Raw genomic sequence first — 20,192 nt, forward strand, 5'->3', positions numbered from 1 at the left:
GATTCATCATGAACACGTACAAACTGAAATCTATCAGATAAATATGATCTAAACCAGTTCAATGCAGATCCTCTAACACCAACAGATTGTTCCAGCCTCTGTAACAGAATCTGATGATCTATTGTGTCAAAGGCTGCACTGAGATCTAATAAAATAAGCACGGAGACAAGTCCATTATCAGACGCTATTAAAGGTCATTGGTGACTTTAACTAATGCTGTCTCTGTGCTATGATGAGCTCTGAAACACGACTGGAAAACCTCAAATTACTGATTGTCTTGTAAGAATTCACACAGCTGACTGGAAACTGCTTTCTCTAGAAGCTTTGACAGGAATGGAAGGTTTGAAATTGGCCGATAGTTAGCCAAGACATTAGGATCCAATGTTGGTTTTTTGAGAAGCGGTTTAATGACTGCTGTTTTAAAAGACTTGGGTACATAGCCTGTGAGTAAAGATAGATTAATTATATTTAGCAAAGCAATACTAATTGAGGGGAAGACTTCTTTAAGCAGCTTAGTTGGGACCGGGTCTAAGAGACAAGTGCACGGTTTAGATGAGGCAATAGCTGCACTCATTTGCTGCAGGTTAATGGGGGTGAAGCTATCCAAGTAACTCTCAAGAGTAACAGTCGTATCTCTACTTCCATCGCTCAGGGAGGGGTCAATGCCACACGAAGGCAGACGCTGATGAATGACGTCCCTAATAGATTCGATTTGGGTACTGAAGAAGTTCATGAAATCTTCACTACTGAGACCTGTCGGAACAGAAGGGTCAACAGAGCTGGAGCTTTGTGTTAGCCTAGCTACGGTGTCAGAGAGAAACCTTGGATTAGATTTGTTCTCTTCTATTAGATGAGTAATATGCTGCTCTAGCTTTGTGTTAGCCTAGCTACGGTGTCAGAGAGAAACCTTGGATTAGATTTGTTCTCTTCTATTAGAGATGAGTAATATGCTGCTTTAGCTTTGTGTTAGCCTAGCTACGGTGTCAAAGAGAAACCTTGGATTAGATTTGTTCTCTTCTATTAGAGATGAGTAATATGCTGCTTTAGCTTTGTGTTAGCCTAGCTACGGTGTCAGAGAGAAACCTTGGATTAGATTTGTTCTCTTCTATTAGATGAGTAATATGCTGCTCTAGCTTTGTGTTAGCCTAGCTACGGTGTCAGAGAGAAACCTCGGATTAGATTTGTTCTCTTCTATTAGAGGTGAGTAATATGCTGCTCTAGCTTTGTGTTAGCCTAGCTACGGTGTCAGAGAGAAACCTTGGATTAGATTTGTTCTCTTCTATTAGAGATGAGTAATATGCTGCTCTAGCTTTGTGTTAGCCTAGCTACGGTGTCAGAGAGAAACCTTGGATTAGATTTGTTCTCTTCTATTAGAGACGAGTAATATGCTGCTCTAGCTTTGTGTTAGCCTAGCTACGGTGTCAGAGAGAAACCTTGGATTAGATTTGTTCTCTTCTATTAGAGATGAGTAATATGCTGCTTTAGCTTTGTGTTAGCCTAGCTACGGTGTCAGAGAGAAACCTTGGATTAGATTTGTTCTCTTCTATTAGAGATGAGTAATATGCTGCTCTAGCTTTGTGTTAGCCTAGCTACGGTGTCAGAGAGAAACCTTGGATTAGATTTGTTCTCTTCTATTAGAGATGAGTAATATGCTGCTCTAGCTTTGTGTTAGCCTTGCTACGGTGTCAGAGAGAAACCTTGGATTAGATTTGTTCTCTTCTATTAGATGAGTAATATGCTGCTCTAGCTTTGTGTTAGCCTAGCTACGGTGTCAGAGAGAAACCTTGGATTAGATTTGTTCTCTTCTATTAGAGATGAGTAATATGCTGCTCTAGCTTTGTGTTAGCCTAGCTACGGTGTCAGAGAGAAACCTTGGATTAGATTTGTTCTCTTCTATTAGATGAGTAATATGCTGCTCTAGCTTTGTGTTAGCCTAGCTACGGTGTCAGAGAGAAACCTTGGATTAGATTTGTTCTCTTCTATTAGAGATGAGTAATATGCTGCTCTAGCTTTGTGTTAGCCTAGCTACGGTGTTAGAGAGAAACCTTGGATTAGATTTGTTCTCTTCTATTAGAGATGAGTAATATGCTGCTCTAGCTTTGTGTTAGCCTAGCTACGGTGTCAGAGAGAAACCTTGGATTAGATTTGTTCTCTTCTATTAGATGAGTAATATGCTGCTCTAGCTTTGTGTTAGCCTAGCTACGGTGTCAGAGAGAAACCTTGGATTAGATTTGTTCTCTTCTATTAGATGAGTAATATGCTGCTTTAGCTTTGTGTTAGCCTAGCTACGGTGTCAGAGAGAAACCTTGGATTAGATTTGTTCTCTTCTATTAGAGATGAGTAATATGCTGCTCTAGCTTTGTGTTAGCCTAGCTACGGTGTTAGAGAGAAACCTTGGATTAGATTTGTTCTCTTCTATTAGAGATGAGTAATATGCTGCTCTAGCTTTGTGTTAGCCTAGCTACGGTGTCAGAGAGAAACCTTGGATTAGATTTGTTCTCTTCTATTAGAGATGAGTAATATGCTGCTCTAGCTTTGTGTTAGCCTAGCTACGGTGTTAGAGAGAAACCTTGGATTAGATTTGTTCTCTTCTATTAGAGATGAGTAATATGCTGCTCTAGCTTTGTGTTAGCCTAGCTACGGTGTCAGAGAGAAACCTTGGATTAGATTTGTTCTCTTCTATTAGATGAGTAATATGCTGCTCTAGCTTTGTGTTAGCCTAGCTACGGTGTCAGAGAGAAACCTTGGATTAGATTTGTTCTCTTCTATTAGAGATGAGTAATATGCTGCTCTAGCTTTGTGTTAGCCTAGCTACGGTGTCAGAGAGAAACCTTGGATTAGATTTGTTCTCTTCTATTAGAGATGAGTAATATGCTGCTCTAGCTTTGTGTTAGCCTAGCTACGGTGTCAGAGAGAAACCTTGGATTAGATTTGTTCTCTTCTATTAGAGATGAGTAATATGCTGCTTTAGCTTTGTGTTAGCCTAGCTACGGTGTCAGAGAGAAACCTTGGATTAGATTTGTTCTCTTCTATTAGAGATGAGTAATATGCTGCTCTAGCTTTGTGTTAGCCTAGCTACGGTGTCAGAGAGAAACCTTGGATTAGATTTGTTCTCTTCTATTAGAGATGAGTAATATGCTGCTCTAGCTTTGTGTTAGCCTAGCTACGGTGTCAGAGAGAAACCTTGGATTAGATTTGTTCTCTTCTATTAGATGAGTAATATGCTGCTTTAGCTTTGTGTTAGCCTAGCTACGGTGTCAGAGAGAAACCTTGGATTAGATTTGTTCTCTTCTATTAGATGAGTAATATGCTGCTCTAGCTTTGTGTTAGCCTAGCTACGGTGTCAGAGAGAAACCTTGGATTAGATTTGTTCTCTTCTATTAGAGATGAGTAATATGCTGCTCTAGCTTTGTGTTAGCCTAGCTACGGTGTCAGAGAGAAACCTTGGATTAGATTTGTTCTCTTCTATTAGATGAGTAATATGCTGCTTTAGCTTTGTGTTAGCCTAGCTACGGTGTCAGAGAGAAACCTTGGATTAGATTTGTTCTCTTCTATTAGAGATGAGTAATATGCTGCTTTAGCTTTGTGTTAGCCTAGCTACGGTGTCAGAAAGAAACCTTGGATTAGATTTGTTCTCTTCTATTAGAGATGAGTAATATGCTGCTCTAGCTTTGTGTTAGCCTAGCTACGGTGTCAGAGAGAAACCTTGGATTAGATTTGTTCTCTTCTATTAGAGATGAGTAATATGCTGCTTTAGCTTTGTGTTAGCCTAGCTACGGTGTCAGAGAGAAACCTTGGATTAGATTTGTTCTCTTCTATTAGAGATGAGTAATATGCTGCTCTAGCTTTGTGTTAGCCTAGCTACGGTGTCAGAGAGAAACCTTGGATTAGATTTGTTCTCTTCTATTAGAGATGAGTAATATGCTGCTCTAGCTTTGTATTAGCCTAGCTACGGTATCAGAGAGAAACCTTGGATTAGATTTGTTCTCTTCTATTAGAGATGAGTAATATGCTGCTTTAGCTTTGTGTTAGCCTAGCTACGGTGTCAGAGAGAAACCTTGGATTAGATTTGTTCTCTTCTATTAGAGATGAGTAATATGCTGCTCTAGCTTTGTGTTAGCCTAGCTACGGTGTCAGAGAGAAACCTTGGATTAGATTTGTTCTCTTCTATTAGAGATGAGTAATATGCTGCTCTAGCTTTGTATTAGCCTAGCTACGGTATCAGAGAGAAACCTTGGATTAGATTTGTTCTCTTCTATTAGAGATGAGTAATATGCTGCTCTAGCTTTGTGTTAGCCTAGCTACGGTGTCAGAGAGAAACCTTGGATTAGATTTGTTCTCTTCTATTAGAGATGAGTAATATGCTGCTCTAGCTTTGTGTTAGCCTAGCTACGGTGTCAGAGAGAAACCTTGGATTAGATTTGTTCTCTTCTATTAGAGATGAGTAATATGCTGCTCTAGCTTTGTGTTAGCCTAGCTACGGTGTCAGAGAGAAACCTTGGATTAGATTTGTTCTCTTCTATTAGAGATGAGTAATATGCTGCTCTAGCTTTGTGTTAGCCTAGCTACGGTGTCAGAGAGAAACCTTGGATTAGATTTGTTCTCTTCTATTAGAGATGAGTAATATGCTGCTCTAGCTTTGTGTTAGCCTAGCTACGGTGTTAGAGAGAAACCTTGGATTAGATTTGTTCTCTTCTTTTAGAGATGAGTAATATGCTCCTCTTGCCTTGCGGAGCGTCTTCCTGTACATTTTCAGGCTGTTTTTCCAGATTAAACAAGACTCCTCCAATTTAGTGGAGCTCCACCTTCTCTCCAGTCTTCGGGATGTTTGTTTTAACAATCTAATTTCAGAATTGAACCACGGAGCTTTCCTTTTTGGTTTTAGTTTTTTCATGCTTAAGGGGGCGATGGAGTCAAGCGTCGTGCGCATCAAGTCCCCAGCACCACCTAAAGATGATCTATGTGGGAGGGGCTAAAGTTACCACACGACTCCTCAGTAATGTTAAGGCTCGATAAAGAGTTTAATGCCCACTTCTTTGAATTTAGCAATAGCACCATCAGACAGACATCTAGTCAAGGCAGTTCTGTTTGATGGCACGTAGTCCAATAATACAAACGTAAAAGTGATGAATTTGTGGTCTGATAAAAAAGGGTCCAGTGGAAATACAATTAATTGATCAATATCAATACCATATGTGAGAACCAGATCCAAGGTGTGATTAGAGCTGTGGGCGGGTTCGTTCACTCTCTGGGAGAAGCCAATTGAGTCCAGTAATGAGAGGAAGGCAGTAGCAAGGCAGTCGTCACTGAATCTACATGAATGTTAAAATCTCCCACAACAAGTATCTGTTCTGCTTTCAGAACTAAGCTTGTTAAACATTCAGAACATTCTGACATGAAATCAGAGTCTGGGCCTGGAGGGCGGTAAACTATAACAATCAGGACTGGCTGGCTTGATTTCCATGTTGGGAGTGACAGACTAAGAATAAGACTCTCAAAGGAGGCATAGTTTAATTTAGGTTTAGGGTTAATCTGGAGCTCCGAGTTATAGATGGCTCCAACTCCACCTCCTCGGCCGGCGTCTCCAGAAATGTGAGAGTTAACATAACTGGGAGGCGTGGCTTCATTTAAACTGAAATAATCTCCAGGACCAGCCAGATTTCAGTCAAACAGAAAATATCTACATGCTGATCTGAGATCAGATCATTTATTAAAAATGCCTTTGACGCCAAAGAGCGAATATTCAAAAGTCCACATTTAATGGTTTTACTGTTATTAATTTCTGTGGCGGTATTTTCCAGACTATTGGAGGGTGAATACTAGACACTTTATGCAGTACTTGTACCTTACAGGTACTCGTACATAAACTTAGACATAGTAGTTGTGCCTCTGGAAGGCTTCGTGATTTCTTCTGTCTGAGGATTGTACACATCGTCCATGTACTCCGCTCCTACTGGCGTGTCCCATCACTTATGGACGCCACGGTCATGCTGATGGATCATTTCATGCTTCATCTCCATCATCGTCATCGTCATTGAATTTCTAACCAGAAGTTCTCAAATTAGTCTAGAAACAATCTGAATACATTAAAACTAACAACTAAAATGCTTCTGGGCGGGGCTTCAAAGTTTTAGTGTGTTTACTAGTTTGTAGTATTTGAATGTTCTCTTTGTGTTCTGCTGAGGTTGGTTCTAGTGCCTGTGTCTGGTTCTTACTGGAACTCTCCATCCTGTCCTCAGATCGACTCGGTCGCTCTGGAGCGCCGGCTCTTCCAGGGGCCGTATCCGTACCACATCGCCGTCGTGCACGAGTTCAGCAACCCTCCGAACATACGCAATAAGGTTCGCGTCCGCAGCTGGATGGACACCATCGCCAACATCAGCCAGTGAGTCCGCTCTGATTGGTCGGCATGACGACTGGCCACGTTTTTGTTGCTGCCCCGTTTGACGGCAGATTAGAAATCTCGTTGTGCTCGAATTTATTTCTTGGGCCATTAGCTGAGTTGTCTGAAGATGTCGGCGGGGGGGATCACCGTGATCGGAAAGGGACGGCGCTAATGATCGGCGCGTCTCTGTCTGTCTCTCAGGGAGCTGATCAAGTACGAGTTCTTCCCAGAGGCCACCAGAACGGACGACGATGTGATGAGGTGTCCCAGATACCCCTGGGGCCGGGACATCTACACACTGGAGGGTAATTCATTCTGATAAATAGAGTTATTACTGATTTATAGTGTACCACTGAATACAGGCTCTAAAAATGAAATCAACAGAATCGAATCACGACTTTGGACTTTATTTGATATTAAATTGGGAGAAGGCAGCTTGACAGAGAGACGGCGTTGCGTAAAGACATGGCTGCTGCTGTGGACTCGTCCTCGTCCTGTCTGACATATACCCAGGTGGAAACACACAACGGGTTGGAGCAGGGGCAACAGAAGGACATGTCCCGTTCAGAAGATGGACATAATCGTGGAATAGCAGGACGCAGTGAGCCTCACCCAGACCCACCGCCAACAGCAGCCCCCATCCTAGCCCCTCTTGTTGGTAAAACTGAACCCGGGAGAAACCATGGTCTCGTAGGACGTCACTCTTCACCCGCAGTCCAACCACCGTGAAAAGAAAACTTCAAGACCAAACTCTGTCGGACAGAACCCGCCTGCTGGGTCTGACCGACACCAAGCGGGGGGGTCGCCACCGTCTCCACTTCACCCTGTCCTTTGCATCGTCCTCCCCAACACCAGCCACTCTCGTGTCCTCCCTCACCGCCTCCATGTCTCTTCTCCTGGGTCGTCCTCTAGTCCTGTTCCCTGGCAGGCCGATCCTCAGCATCCTTCTAGGGGTGGGGGGGTCCTCATTTAACAAAGATTTGGAGTTACAAAGGACGTACCAAAATATAACAGGATGCGTTTAGGGACAAGGAATCGCTGCTACGACGAGCGGGGTGCGCTGGCTGGGTGGGCAGGTGTCAGTCAACAGAGCCATGCTCCAGAAGGGAGGGGGGAGGGGGGGTGGGGTGTCGAACATGAACTGTGATGTCAGGGAGGGGGGGTGTGAGGGGTACCAGGACATGAGGAGACATTGTCTAAAATGTGCGAGTAGGTACGGACTAACTAAAAGGAAACAACAGAAATGTGTGAAATAGTGTCCAGTTGTCTGAGGACACTGCAGGGTAAAATGAAGACGGCACACACAGTGATGTCCCATTACATGGTTGTCTCTAGTCTTGTCCCATGTTCAAAGCGAATCCTCTGACGCCGCCTCGTTACCAAACAGAAATATCAGGAAATATCAGGCAATGGCGGTGCCAGCAGTTTGGCTGTTCACCATTATGTCCAAGCGTCTGCGCTGCGCGTAGAGGACACGCCTCGTTGTCTCTCACTCTGCGTCCGAATCAACACTCCAGCAATGTAGGACAGGAACTGGACGGAAGAGTTGGAGCATGAACAAAGCTCATGTTTGGTGCATCCACAGCCGTGATGCAGGTAAATCTACGGATGTCTCTACGGATGTCTCTACGGATGTCTCTACGGATGTCTCTACGGATGTCTCTACGGATGTCTCTACGGATGTCTCTACAGATGTCTCTACGGATGTTGATAACGGACTTCCCTTGTCCCTATTAACACGATGTGTCCTCTAGGACTGGTGGACGGGGCTCCCTACAGCATGATAACGGACTTCCCTTGGCTCAGGACCCTGAGAGCTGCTGATCCCAACGGCTACGCCCGCTACGACTTTGAAGATGATGAAAGCAGTGAGTGAATTCACGGTTATGCTACCTGAATGCAGTCTTTGCTTGTTGCTCTCATGTGTTCTCGCTTTGCCCCGTTAGCCACCATCTAGCTACCTGAATGTTAGCCACCTTCGAGCTACCTGAATGTTAGCCACCATCTAGCTACCTGAATGTTAGCCACCTTCGAGCTACCTGAATGTTAGCCACCATCTAGCTACCTGAATGTTAGCCACCTTCGAGCTACCTGAATGTTAGCCACCTTCTAGCTACCTGAATGTTAGCCACCATCTAGCTACCTGAATGTTAGCCACCTTTGAGCTACCTGAATGTTAGCCACCTTCTAGCTACCTGAATGTTAGCCACCATCTAGCTACCTGAATGTTAGCCACCTTCTAGCTACCTGAATGTTAGCCACCTTTGAGCTACCTGAATGTTAGCCACCTTTGAGCTACCAGAATGTTAGCCACCTTCGAGCTACCTGAATGTTAGCCACCTTCTAGCTACCTGAATGTTAGCCACCATCTAGCTACCTGAATGTTAGCCACCTTCTAGCTACCTGAATGTTAGCCACCTTTGAGCTACCTGAATGTTAGCCACCTTTGAGCTACCTGAATGTTAGCCACCTTTGAGCTACCAGAATGTTAGCCACCTTCGAGCTACCTGAATGTTAGCCACCTTCTAGCTACCTGAATGTTAGCCACCATCTAGCTACCTGAATGTTAGCCACCTTCTAGCTACCTGAATGTTAGCCACCTTTGAGCTACCTGAATGTTAGCCACCTTTGAGCTACCTGAATGTTAGCCACCTTCGAGCTACCTGAATGTTAGCCACCTTCGAGCTACCTGAATGTTAGCCACCTTCGAGCTACCTGAATGTTAGCCACTTTCGAGTTACCTGAATTTTAGCCACCTTTGAGCTACCTGAATGCAGTCTTTGCTTCTTGCTCTCATGTGTTCTCCTTTTGCCCTGTTAGCCACCATCTATGCCCCGCGGCGTAAAGGCCAGCTCTCCGCTGACATCTGCATGGAGACCATTGGCGAGGAGATCTCCGAGCGCCGACAGAGCAAACGAGGCGTGTTTCAGAGGGTGGTGGTCCTCTTCCTCCATCACTGCGACACATCGGGGGAACCTGTGGACGATGACTATATCTAGAGGACATGAAAGCGCTTCCCTTCATCACAGCAGAATGAAACGGCCCTGCTGCAGTGCGGGGGCGAGCTGCAGGTTCGAGCTGTTCTTACGCGCTGGACGGAACGTAGAACCCGTTTTACTGTGGGCAGTCTGCTCACAGAACCTGAGCTGGTCCTTCAGCCTCTCGGTTTCCTTTTTGGTTCGTCCTCGACAGTTTGTTCAGCACCATGAGGTCGTTTGCAACGAAGCGGGTTCTTGTCACCCTGAGAAAGTGTCTCTCTCTTGACCGGCCACAGACAGCAAATAAAAGCAAAGTTTCATCTCGTTTGTTGTTGATTTGATGACCAGAGTACAAACAGGAAGCGTCACGTTGACTACGTCCGACTTTCCCGAAGGAACAAATGGAATTATTTTGATTCAAAAGTTGAGTCCTGTAAGAAAGAAGACTTTGAGTGTTGATCTAAGTTCATTAGTTGCCCCCGCTGGTGCGTCGCACTGCCGGGGCAACAGTTCGTGCTCTTTGCAAGTCCAGCTAAACGCCTTGCTTTGGGTTCTGAGACGAATCTCAGTTAGATACTGAGACAAAATGTCAAATATTTTTTCCTTCAGGCTTCTGAGAAGTGGACGTTACTTTTAGGACGTGTCTCCGCTATGGTCACTTTCTACGAGTGCCGATCGCGTCAGTGATATACTTGAATAGCAGCTGCTTTCTGTTCCCTCTTGGCCCGCCTGAGGCCCACGATCAATACCTTCCTGTGTCCAAAGTGTTCGTGGGTCAGCCTGGAATTAGTTTCGAGGTGTGTGCAGTTTGGGCTTGTGGATTGTATTTTCTTCTAGCTTCTCGAACCAATCGGTGAAGGGCAGCGATTGACTGGACTGTAGTTTTTTCTACCTGAGCGACGACATCAAAGCGACATCAAAGCTCTTCTTCAAGGTTTGCAATGTGGGGTTTCATTAAAAAAGGGAAAGCCTCCGAGTTGAGAGATTGGAACATAAGAACAGAAAAGTGAACGTCTGTCTGCAGGTTGAAGGGCCTGAAAGGGACGCAGGTCCAGCCTTTGTATTTACCACTACAGATGTTGAATGATGAGAAGCTTCCATTGTATTCACAAGGAAAGACTATTTCACTAATTAAAAAAGAGGCAAATAGAAAATGTAGTTTTTATTAAATGTCTGTTTTTCCTGCCATGAAATTGATTATTAGATTATATTTTCGTGAATAGTGTCAAGAAGGCCGGGTTTTTCCTTCCACTAAACTTTCTACGGACAACCAGCTTCTGGACATCTGTCAAGTCAGCAGCCCCCCTCCCCCCAATATTGTGTAGCCTCCTGACCCAAACTGAGATCATTTAAAGGCTCAGGAACCCTTCGTAGGCATTTTCAGTTCGATGATCAGGGTGTGATGCCACAACGATCCAATATTGAACTTTCACAAAATTCAAATTTTCGGGTTTTCATTATTTAACCTTCTGGGACACCCGATGTCCACATGTCCACATGTTTGACATCGGGTGTGAGGTTGTTCAGACCCCAATACCAAATTCTGGCACCAAATCTAGAGTTTTGCAGTTGTGACTATTTGTTCTATCAAAAGTCAAAATGAATGTTCTTAATCACTTTTCTCTGTACCTACGTAATGACTAAATCATACATTAATAATAGTTTTACACTCATCGGGTCCCAATCACCCTAAATAGCCGAGAGAAATAAAGCATGCAAGAGTTCGGGTCAGGAGGTTCAAAGCCAGATGATGATGATGAATATATTTATTAGATAGAGTGTTACGGTACAAGTACAGTCAAGCACTAGCATGTATTACAGTACAAGTACAGTCAGACATCCTGTCTAAGAGGAGTATTTCTAAAAAGCCCTTGCGGTCTTGTTTCCGTTGAAAGTCCTTCGTACATAAATCATCGACAATTAACAATACAAATAAAAGTAAAAATAAATTACTCCACAGATGCAAAATAACAATAAATTAAAAAGACACATAATATGTACAACGTAGGTGGACAAAAAAAAGGGGGGGGGGGGGTTGATCCGGAGAGAGTCGTGATGACTATCTCCGTTTCTGTCCCCCTGAAAGGTGTATTTTTAGGGCCTTTTTGAAGGAGGCCAAAGAGGTGCATGTTTTGAGGGCAGGAGTCAAACAGTTCCACCCTTAGGGGGCAGTATTGAAATCTTAGTGATATTATAATTTTGACATGCATCAATGTCCAGAATATTTATGGATCGATTCTTCGAGAGGAAGATGTTCTGCAGCAGAGACGGACCCTCATTCTCATCATTACTTTTTTGGGTGGATGTGGCTTCGATGGTAGAGAGGGTTGTCCAATAACCTCTGGGTTGGCGGTTCAATTCCTGCTCCATTCATCTTTCCTCCAGTGTCTCATTCTGGTGTACGGGAAGGTGTGAATGTCAGGCTGGTTCTCCTCCCTCCCTGGATCCAGATGTTAACCTGCTGTAAATGGATCAGATGTGTATCCAGATGTTAACCTGCTGTAAATGGAGCAGATGTGTGTCCAGATGTTAACCTGCTCTAAATGGAGCAGATGTGTGTCCAGATGTTAACCTGCTGTAAATGGAGCAGATGTGTGTCCAGATGTTAACCTGCTGTAAATGGAGCAGATGTGTGTCCAGATGTTAACCTGCTGTAAATGGAGCAGATGTGTTTCCAGATGTTAACCTGCTGTAAATGGAGCAGATGTGTTTCCAGATGTTAACCTGCTGTAAATGGAGCAGATGTGTGTCCAGATGTTAACCTGCTGTAAATGGAGCAGATGTGTTTCCAGATGTTAACCTGCTGGAAATGGAGCAGATGCGTTTCCAGATGTTAACCTGCTGGAAATGGAGCAGATGTGTGTCCAGATGTTAACCTGCTGTAAATGGAGCAGATGTGTGTCCAGATGTTAACCTGCTCTAAATGGAGCAGATGTGTGTCCAGATGTTAACCTGCTGTAAATGGAGCAGATGTGTATCCAGATGTTAACCTGCTGGAAATGGAGCAGATGTGTGTCCAGATGTTAACCTGCTGTAAATGGAGCAGATGTGTGTCCAGATGTTAACCTGCTGTAATTGGAGCAGATGTGTGTCCAGATGTTAACCTGCTCTAAATGGAGCAGATGTGTGTCCAGATGTTAACCTGCTGTAAATGGAGCAGATGCGTTTCCAGATGTTAACCTGCTGTAAATGGAGCAGATGTGTTTCCAGATGTTAACCTGCTGTAAATGGAGCAGATGTGTTTCCAGATGTTAACCTGCTGTAAATGGAGCAGATGTGTTTCCAGATGTTAACCTGCTGTAAATGGAGCAGATGTGTTTCCAGATGTTAACCTGCTGTAAATGGAGCAGATGTGTTTCCAGATGTTAACCTGCTGTAAATGGAGCAGATGTGTTTCCAGATGTTAACCTGCTGTAAATGGAGCAGATGTGTGTCCAGATGTTAACCTGCTGGAAATGGAGCAGATGTGTATCCAGATGTTAACCTGCTGGAAATGGAGCAGATGTGTTTCCGGATGTTAACCTGCTGTAAATGGAGCAGATGTGTTTCCAGATGTTAACCTGCTGGAAATGGAGCAGATGTGTGTCCAGATGTTAACCTGCTGTAAATGGAGCAGATGTGTGTCCAGATGTTAACCTGCTGGAAATGGATCAGATGTGTGTCCAGATGTTAACCTGCTGGAAATGGAGCAGATGTGTTTCCAGATGTTAACCTGCTGGAAATGGAGCAGATGTGTGTCCAGATGTTAACCTGCTGGAAATGGAGCAGATGTGTGTCCAGATGTTAACCTGCTGTAATTGGAGCAGATGCGTTTCCAGATGTTAACCTGCTGTAAATGGAGCAGATGTGTTTCCAGATGTTAACCTGCTGTAAATGGAGCAGATGTGTTTCCAGATGTTAACCTGCTGTAAATGGAGCAGATGTGTTTCCAGATGTTAACCTGCTGTAATTGGAGCAGATGCGTTTCCAGATGTTAACCTGCTGTAATTGGAGCAGATGTGTGTCCAGATGTTAACCTGCTGGAAATGGAGCAGATGTGTATCCAGATGTTAACCTGCTGGAAATGGAGCAGATGTGTTTCCAGATGTTAACCTGCTGGAAATGGAGCAGATGCGTTTCCAGATGTTAACCTGCTGTAATTGGAGCAGATGCGTATCCAGATGTTAACCTGCTGGAAATGGAGCAGATGTGTTTCCAGATGTTAACCTGCTGGAAATGGAGCAGATGCGTTTCCAGATGTTAACCTGCTGGAAATGGAGCAGATGTGTTTCCAGATGTTAACCTGCTGGAAATGGAGCAGATGTGTGTCCAGATGTTAACCTGCTGGAAATGGAGCAGATGTGTGTCCAGATGTTAACCTGCTGTAAATGGAGCAGATGCGTTTCCAGATGTTAACCTGCTGTAAATGGAGCAGATGCGTTTCCAGATGTTAACCTGCTGGAAATGGAGCAGATGCGTTTCCAGATGTTAACCTGCTGTAATTGGAGCAGATGCGTTTCCAGATGTTAACCTGCTGTAATTGGAGCAAATGTGTGTCCAGATGTTAACCTGCTGTAAATGGAGCAGATGCGTTTCCAGATGTTAACCTGCTGTAATTGGAGCAGATGCGTTTCCAGATGTTAACCTGCTGTAATTGGAGCAGATGCGTTTCCAGATGTTAACCTGCTGGAAATGGAGCAGATGTGTATCCAGATGTTAACCTGCTGTAAATGGAGCAGATGTGTATCCAGATGTTAACCTGCTGTAAATGGAGCAGATGTGTTTCCAGATGTTAACCTGCTGGAAATGGAGCAGATGTGTGTCCAGATGTTAACCTGCTGGAAATGGATCAGATGTGTTTCCAGATGTTAACCTGCTGGAAATGGAGCAAATGTGTGTCCAGATGTTAACCTGCTGGAAATGGAGCAGATGTGTGTCCAGATGTTAACCTGCTGGCAATGGAGCAGATGTGTTTCCAGATGTTAACCTGCTGGAAATGGAGCAGATGTGTGTCCAGATGTTAACCTGCTGGCAATGGAGCAGATGCGTTTCCAGATGTTAACCTGCTGGAAATGGAGCAGATGCGTTTCCAGATGTTAACCTGCTGGAAATGGAGCAGATGTGTTTCCAGATGTTAACCTGCTGGAAATGGAGCAGATGTGTGTCCAGATGTTAACCTGCTTGAAATGGAGCAGATGTGTGTCCAGATGTTAACCTGCTGGAAATGGAGCAGATGTGTGTCCAGATGTTAACCTGCTGTAATTGGAGCAGATGCGTTTCCAGATGTTAACCTGCTGTAAATGGAGCAGATGTGTTTCCAGATGTTAACCTGCTGGAAATGGAGCAGATGCGTTTCCAGATGTTAACCTGCTGTAAATGGAGCAGATGCGTTTCCAGATGTTAACCTGCTGTAATTGGAGCAGATGCGTTTCCAGATGTTAACCTGCTGTAATTGGAGCAGATGCGTTTCCAGATGTTAACCTGCTGGAAATGGAGCAGATGTGTATCCAGATGTTAACCTGCTGTAAATGGAGCAGATGTGTATCCAGATGTTAACCTGCTGTAAATGGAGCAGATGTGTTTCCAGATGTTAACCTGCTGTAAATGGAGCAGATGTGTGTCCAGATGTTAACCTGCTGGAAATGGAGCAGATGTGTGTCCAGATGTTAACCTGCTGGAAATGGATCAGATGTGTTTCCAGATGTTAACCTGCTGGAAATGGAGCAGATGCGTTTCCAGATGTTAACCTGCTGGAAATGGAGCAGATGCGTTTCCAGATGTTAACCTGCTGTAAATGGAGCAGATGTATATCCAGATGTTAACCTGCTGTAAATGGAGCAGATGTGTATCCAGATGTTAACCTGCTGGAAATGGAGCAGATGTGTGTCCAGATGTTAACCTGCTGTAAATGGAGCAGATGCTTTTCCAGATGTTAACCTGCTGTAAATGGAGCAGATGCTTTTCCAGATGTTAACCTGCTGGAAATGGAGCAGATGTATATCCAGATGTTAACCTGCTGTAAATGGAGCAGATGTATATCCAGATGTTAACCTGCTGTAAATGGAGCAGATGTGTATCCAGATGTTAACCTGCTGGAAATGGAGCAGATGCGTTTCCAGATGTTAACCTGCTGTAATTGGAGCAGATGTGTTTCCAGATGTTAACCTGCTGTAATTGGAGCAGATGTGTTTCCAGATGTTAACCTGCTGTAATTGGAGCAGATGTGTTTCCAGATGTTAACCTGCTGGAAATGGAGCAGATGTGTTTCCAGATGTTAACCTGCTGGAAATGGAGCAGATGTGTTTCCAGATGTTAACCTGCTGTAAATGGAGCAGATGTGTTTCCAGATGTTAACCTGCTGGAAATGGAGCAGATGTGTGTCCAGATGTTAACCTGCTGGAAATGGATCAGATGTGTTTCCAGATGTTAACCTGCTGGAAATGGAGCAGATGTGTGTCCAGATGTTAACCTGCTGGAAATGGATCAGATGTGTTTCCAGATGTTAACCTGCTGGAAATGGAGCAGATGTGTGTCCAGATGTTAACCTGCTGTAAATGGAGCAGATGTGTGTCCAGATGTTAACCTGCTGGAAATGGAGCAGATGTGTTTCCAGATGTTAACCTGCTGTAAATGGAGCAGATGTGTATCCAGATGTTAACCTGCTGGAAATGGAGCAGATGTGTTTCCAGATGTTAACCTGCTGGAAATGGAGCAGATGTGTTTCCAGATGTTAACCTGCTGGAAATGGAGCAGATGTGTGTCCAGATGTTGACCTGCTGTAAATGGAGCAGATGTGTGTCCAGATGTTAACCTGCTGGAAATGGAGCAGATGTGTTTCCAGATGTTAACCTGCTGGAAATGGAGCAGATGCGTTTCCAGGTGTTAACCTGCTGGAAATGGAGCAGATGCGTTTCCAGATGTTAACCTGCTGGAAATGGAGCAGATGCGTTTCCAGATGTTAACCTGCTGGAAATGGAGCAGATGTGTTTCCAGATGTTAACCTGCTGGAAATGGAGCAGATGTGTGTCCAGATGTTAACCTGCTGTAAATGGAGCAGATGTGTGTCCAGATGTTAACCTGCTGGAAATGGAGCAGATGTGTTTCCAGATGTTAACCTGCTGGAAATGGAGCAGATGCGTTTCCAGGTGTTAACCTGCTGTAAATGGAGCAGATGTGTGTCCAGATGTTAACCTGCTGGAAATGGAGCAGATGTGTTTCCAGATGTTAACCTGCTGGAAATGGAGCAGATGTGTTTCCAGATGTTAACCTGCTGGAAATGGAGCAGATGCGTTTCCAGATGTTAACCTGCTGGAAATGGAGCAGATGTGTGTCCAGATGTTAACCTGCTGGAAATGGAGCAGATGTGTTTCCAGATGTTAACCTGCTGGAAATGGAGCAGATGTGTTTCCAGATGTTAACCTGCTGGAAATGGAGCAGATGCGTTTCCAGATGTTAACCTGCTGTAAATGGAGCAGATGTGTATCCAGATGTTAACCTGCTGTAAATGGAGCAGATGTGTATCCAGATGTTAACCTGCTGGAAATGGAGCAGATGTGTGTCCAGATGTTAACCTGCTGTAAATGGAGCAGATGTGTGTCCAGATGTTAACCTGCTGTAAATGGAGCAGATGTGTGTCCAGATGTTAACCTGCTGTAAATGGAGCAGATGCTTTTCCAGATGTTAACCTGCTGGAAATGGAGCAGATGCGTTTCCAGATGTTAACCTGCTGTAATTGGAGCAGATGTGTTTCCAGATGTTAACCTGCTGTAATTGGAGCGGATGTGTTTCCAGATGTTAACCTGCTGTAATTGGAGCAGATGTGTTTCCAGATGTTAACCTGCTGGAAATGGAGCAGATGCGTTTCCAGATGTTAACCTGCTGGAAATGGAGCAGATGCGTTTCCAGATGTTAACCTGCTGGAAATGGAGCAGATGTGTTTCCAGATGTTAAGCTGCTGGAAATGGAGCAGATGCTTTTCCAGATGTTAACCTGCTGGAAATGGAGCAGATGTGTTTCCAGATGTTAACCTGCTGGAAATGGAGCAGATGTGTTTCCAGATGTTAACCTGCTGTAAATGGAGCAGATGTGTTTCCAGATGTTACCCTGCTGTAATTGGAGCAGATGTGTTTCCAGATGTTACCCTGCTGTAATTGGAGCAGATGTGTTTCCAGATGTTACCCTGCTGTAATTGGAGCAGATGTGTTTCCAGATGTTACCCTGCTGTAATTGGAGCAGATGTGTTTCCAGATGTTACCCTGCTGTAATTGGAGTTGGCACTGCAGCCTCATAAACCGTCATTAAAGGGGACAGATTGTGTTATTATAGTAAAAACTCACTTTCTCCATGTTTCTCCACTATTCTGGTGATTTTGGGTCCTGATCAACCCAAAACATCCAGTCAATCCTTCGTAGTTTCGTCGGTCTGTAGTCACCTCCTGAAACACGTCTGGAAGAAATCCCTCCCCTTCTGACATCAGGAGGGGGGAAAGTGCAAAAGATGTGCGTGCACATGCGTCCCTGTGTCTGCGCTCTCTTCACCGTCATGGTAACGAGGAGGCTGAGCCAAAAGGTGAAGCTCTCCATTTACCGGTCGATCTCTGTTCCTACCCTCACCTGAGGTCGCGACCTTTGAGTAGTGACCAAAAGAACAAGGTCGTGGGTACAAGCGGCTCCGGTGTGAGGCGCTCCCTCAGAGCGCGGAGATCCCCACTCTCCTGGATCAGCGGTTTGAAGGTGGTTGGAGGATTCAAAAAAATTTTATTCCGTCCCGACCTCCTCCAGACTCTGCCTCCTGCGGCCCCAGGTAATTAGAGTATAGACCCCTGTGCTAGATCAAACAAGAGACAATCAGAGATTGCAGACCCCGCCTCCAATAGACTATTGGATCTTGTGAGACAGTAAACAGGGCTTCCGGATCAGAGTGGCCAAACCTGCTCTAGCTTGCTGCTCCGGAATGGGAAAAGATACAACTACAACTGTAACATATATGAAACTAGAATGAACTATGAGTGTTCACACCAGATTTGAAGTCTCTAGCTCCAGAATTGAGGTCAGGATGGACTCCTGAAAAATGATGATTTTAGAACGAAAATTAGCTCTCAGATCCTGATTGTGAACCGGATCCGGCCGAAATTAGTCCTGGTCATAGACCTTTAAGGAGTACTGTGATTTATTTCAGATCCATACCGCCATGCGTTTTGAAGAAATTAAGAAAAATGTCAAAAGGTGCCCTATCTCGCAATGATAAAGAATCCTTTAAAACATTCTAGAATCTGGATCCAGATCCGGATTAACACCATTCTCGGGGAGGACCGAGCCACGGACAGTCGATTGGGTCAAGTCGATTGGGTTACTAGTTTTTGAGTTATGCGCTCGGACAGACAAACAGACAAACGGACCCAATTGCAATACCCTCACCTCCGCTTCGGCGAGGGTATTGATCAAACAAGGACAGACCCAAGTAAATCCTGTGCGGGTGACAGGAGGGGAAGTGCAGACCACACCCCTGACAGGCACTGCAGGTGATCTGACCGATTGAATTCAGAACTACCTAACTTTGTATGACGACTCACGAGTCTCACGCAGCTTACCACAGCACAACAGGAAACTACAGGACATCCCGATCACGCTAACTTTAGCACACCACAGTCAGGTAATACGACAGAACTGACCACTCGGTCAGAACATGAGGATGTGCTCATGGAGGCTGAACATTAGACTATCGTCCCCCCTTTCTTCGAAGCTTGTATCAATCCCTCGTATCTTCCATTTAACTTACGGCGTTTTAATTCAGGTTCGGACATCGCGACTTGATCATTGTATCCAAAAAAAGTTTAAAACTTCGTTGTACTTGGCTCCCGCTCTGTTCACACATGATCGGAATGATGCAATGAGAACTACCGAGGCGGCACACGCATGCGCACAGTAGCATCAACCACTCGTTTTGTTTGCGACGAAAAAATGATGCGGAGTGGAGGCTACCGCGGCGAACTCGTTTGATTTGCCGTTTGTTGATATTCGGTGCATACCGGATGGTACCCATCATTTTCACATTTGCGTTTTTCTTCTACGCCGTACACGTCTTAAAATGCATAAAAACCGTACTGGTTGATAGGTATGTGGATCCTCTGGAACTTGCACACAGATCCCGGACTGCGCGCTCCAGCTGGAGGACTTCCGCCTCCAGCGCGCGGATCGTGACCCGCTGCTCTCCGGTAAGGCCAAAGGCGGCGGACTCTGCTTCTAGATCAACAACGACTGGTGCTCCGACGTGACCGCGACCGCCCAACACTTTCCCTGATTCTCTTGTTATTGTTCTTGGTGACTTTAACAAGGGAAATCTGAGCCAGGAACTTCCCAAATACAGACAGTTTATTAAATGCCCCACCAGAGAGGAGAACACAACGGTGGGCGGGGCCTATCGCGCTGTGCCACGTGCCGCCCTCGGACTATCAGACCACGTGGTCATCCACCTCATCCCAGCATACAGACAGAGACTGAAACTTGCTAAACCAGTAGCAAGCACAACCAAGATCTGGACTGGTGAGGCTGTTGAGGAGCTCCGCTCGTGTTTGGAGACGACAGACTGGGACATATTTAGGGCTGCTACGGACAACCTGGACGAGGACACGGACACGGTGACCTCATGGATCAGCTACAATGAGGAGCGCATTGTACCAACGCGCACCAGGGTGAGTTACGCTAACGACAAGCCCTGGTTCACGCCGAAGCTCAGCCAGATCAGACGTGAGAAAGAGGAGCGGAGACAGAGACAGCTACAAGGAGGTGAAGTACAGGTTTAGCAGGGAGCTGAAGAACGCTAAATCAGTATATTCACGCAGACTCCAGCAG

At 44.9% G+C, this 20,192-nt stretch overlaps 1 protein-coding gene across 1 annotated transcript in view; it reads left to right on the top strand.

Annotated features, from left to right (window-relative positions):
- fbxo38 (F-box protein 38) overlaps positions 1 to 9,681 on the top strand; it is a 75,539-nt gene extending 65,858 nt beyond the window's left edge. Inside the window, exons 18-21 of the mRNA XM_068740280.1 lie at positions 6,240 to 6,385; positions 6,587 to 6,690; positions 8,140 to 8,253; positions 9,206 to 9,681. Of these exons, the coding sequence (XP_068596381.1) occupies positions 6,240 to 6,385; positions 6,587 to 6,690; positions 8,140 to 8,253; positions 9,206 to 9,384 (543 nt within the window). The 3' untranslated portion in view covers positions 9,385 to 9,681. The remainder of the gene's footprint in view (positions 1 to 6,239; positions 6,386 to 6,586; positions 6,691 to 8,139; positions 8,254 to 9,205) is intronic.
- Positions 9,682 to 20,192: the final 10,511 nt, after the last annotated feature.

Source organism: Brachionichthys hirsutus, chromosome 6 (genome assembly GCF_040956055.1).
Source record: "Brachionichthys hirsutus isolate HB-005 chromosome 6, CSIRO-AGI_Bhir_v1, whole genome shotgun sequence".
In the NCBI taxonomy this organism is placed as follows: Eukaryota; Metazoa; Chordata; class Actinopteri; order Lophiiformes; family Brachionichthyidae; genus Brachionichthys; species Brachionichthys hirsutus.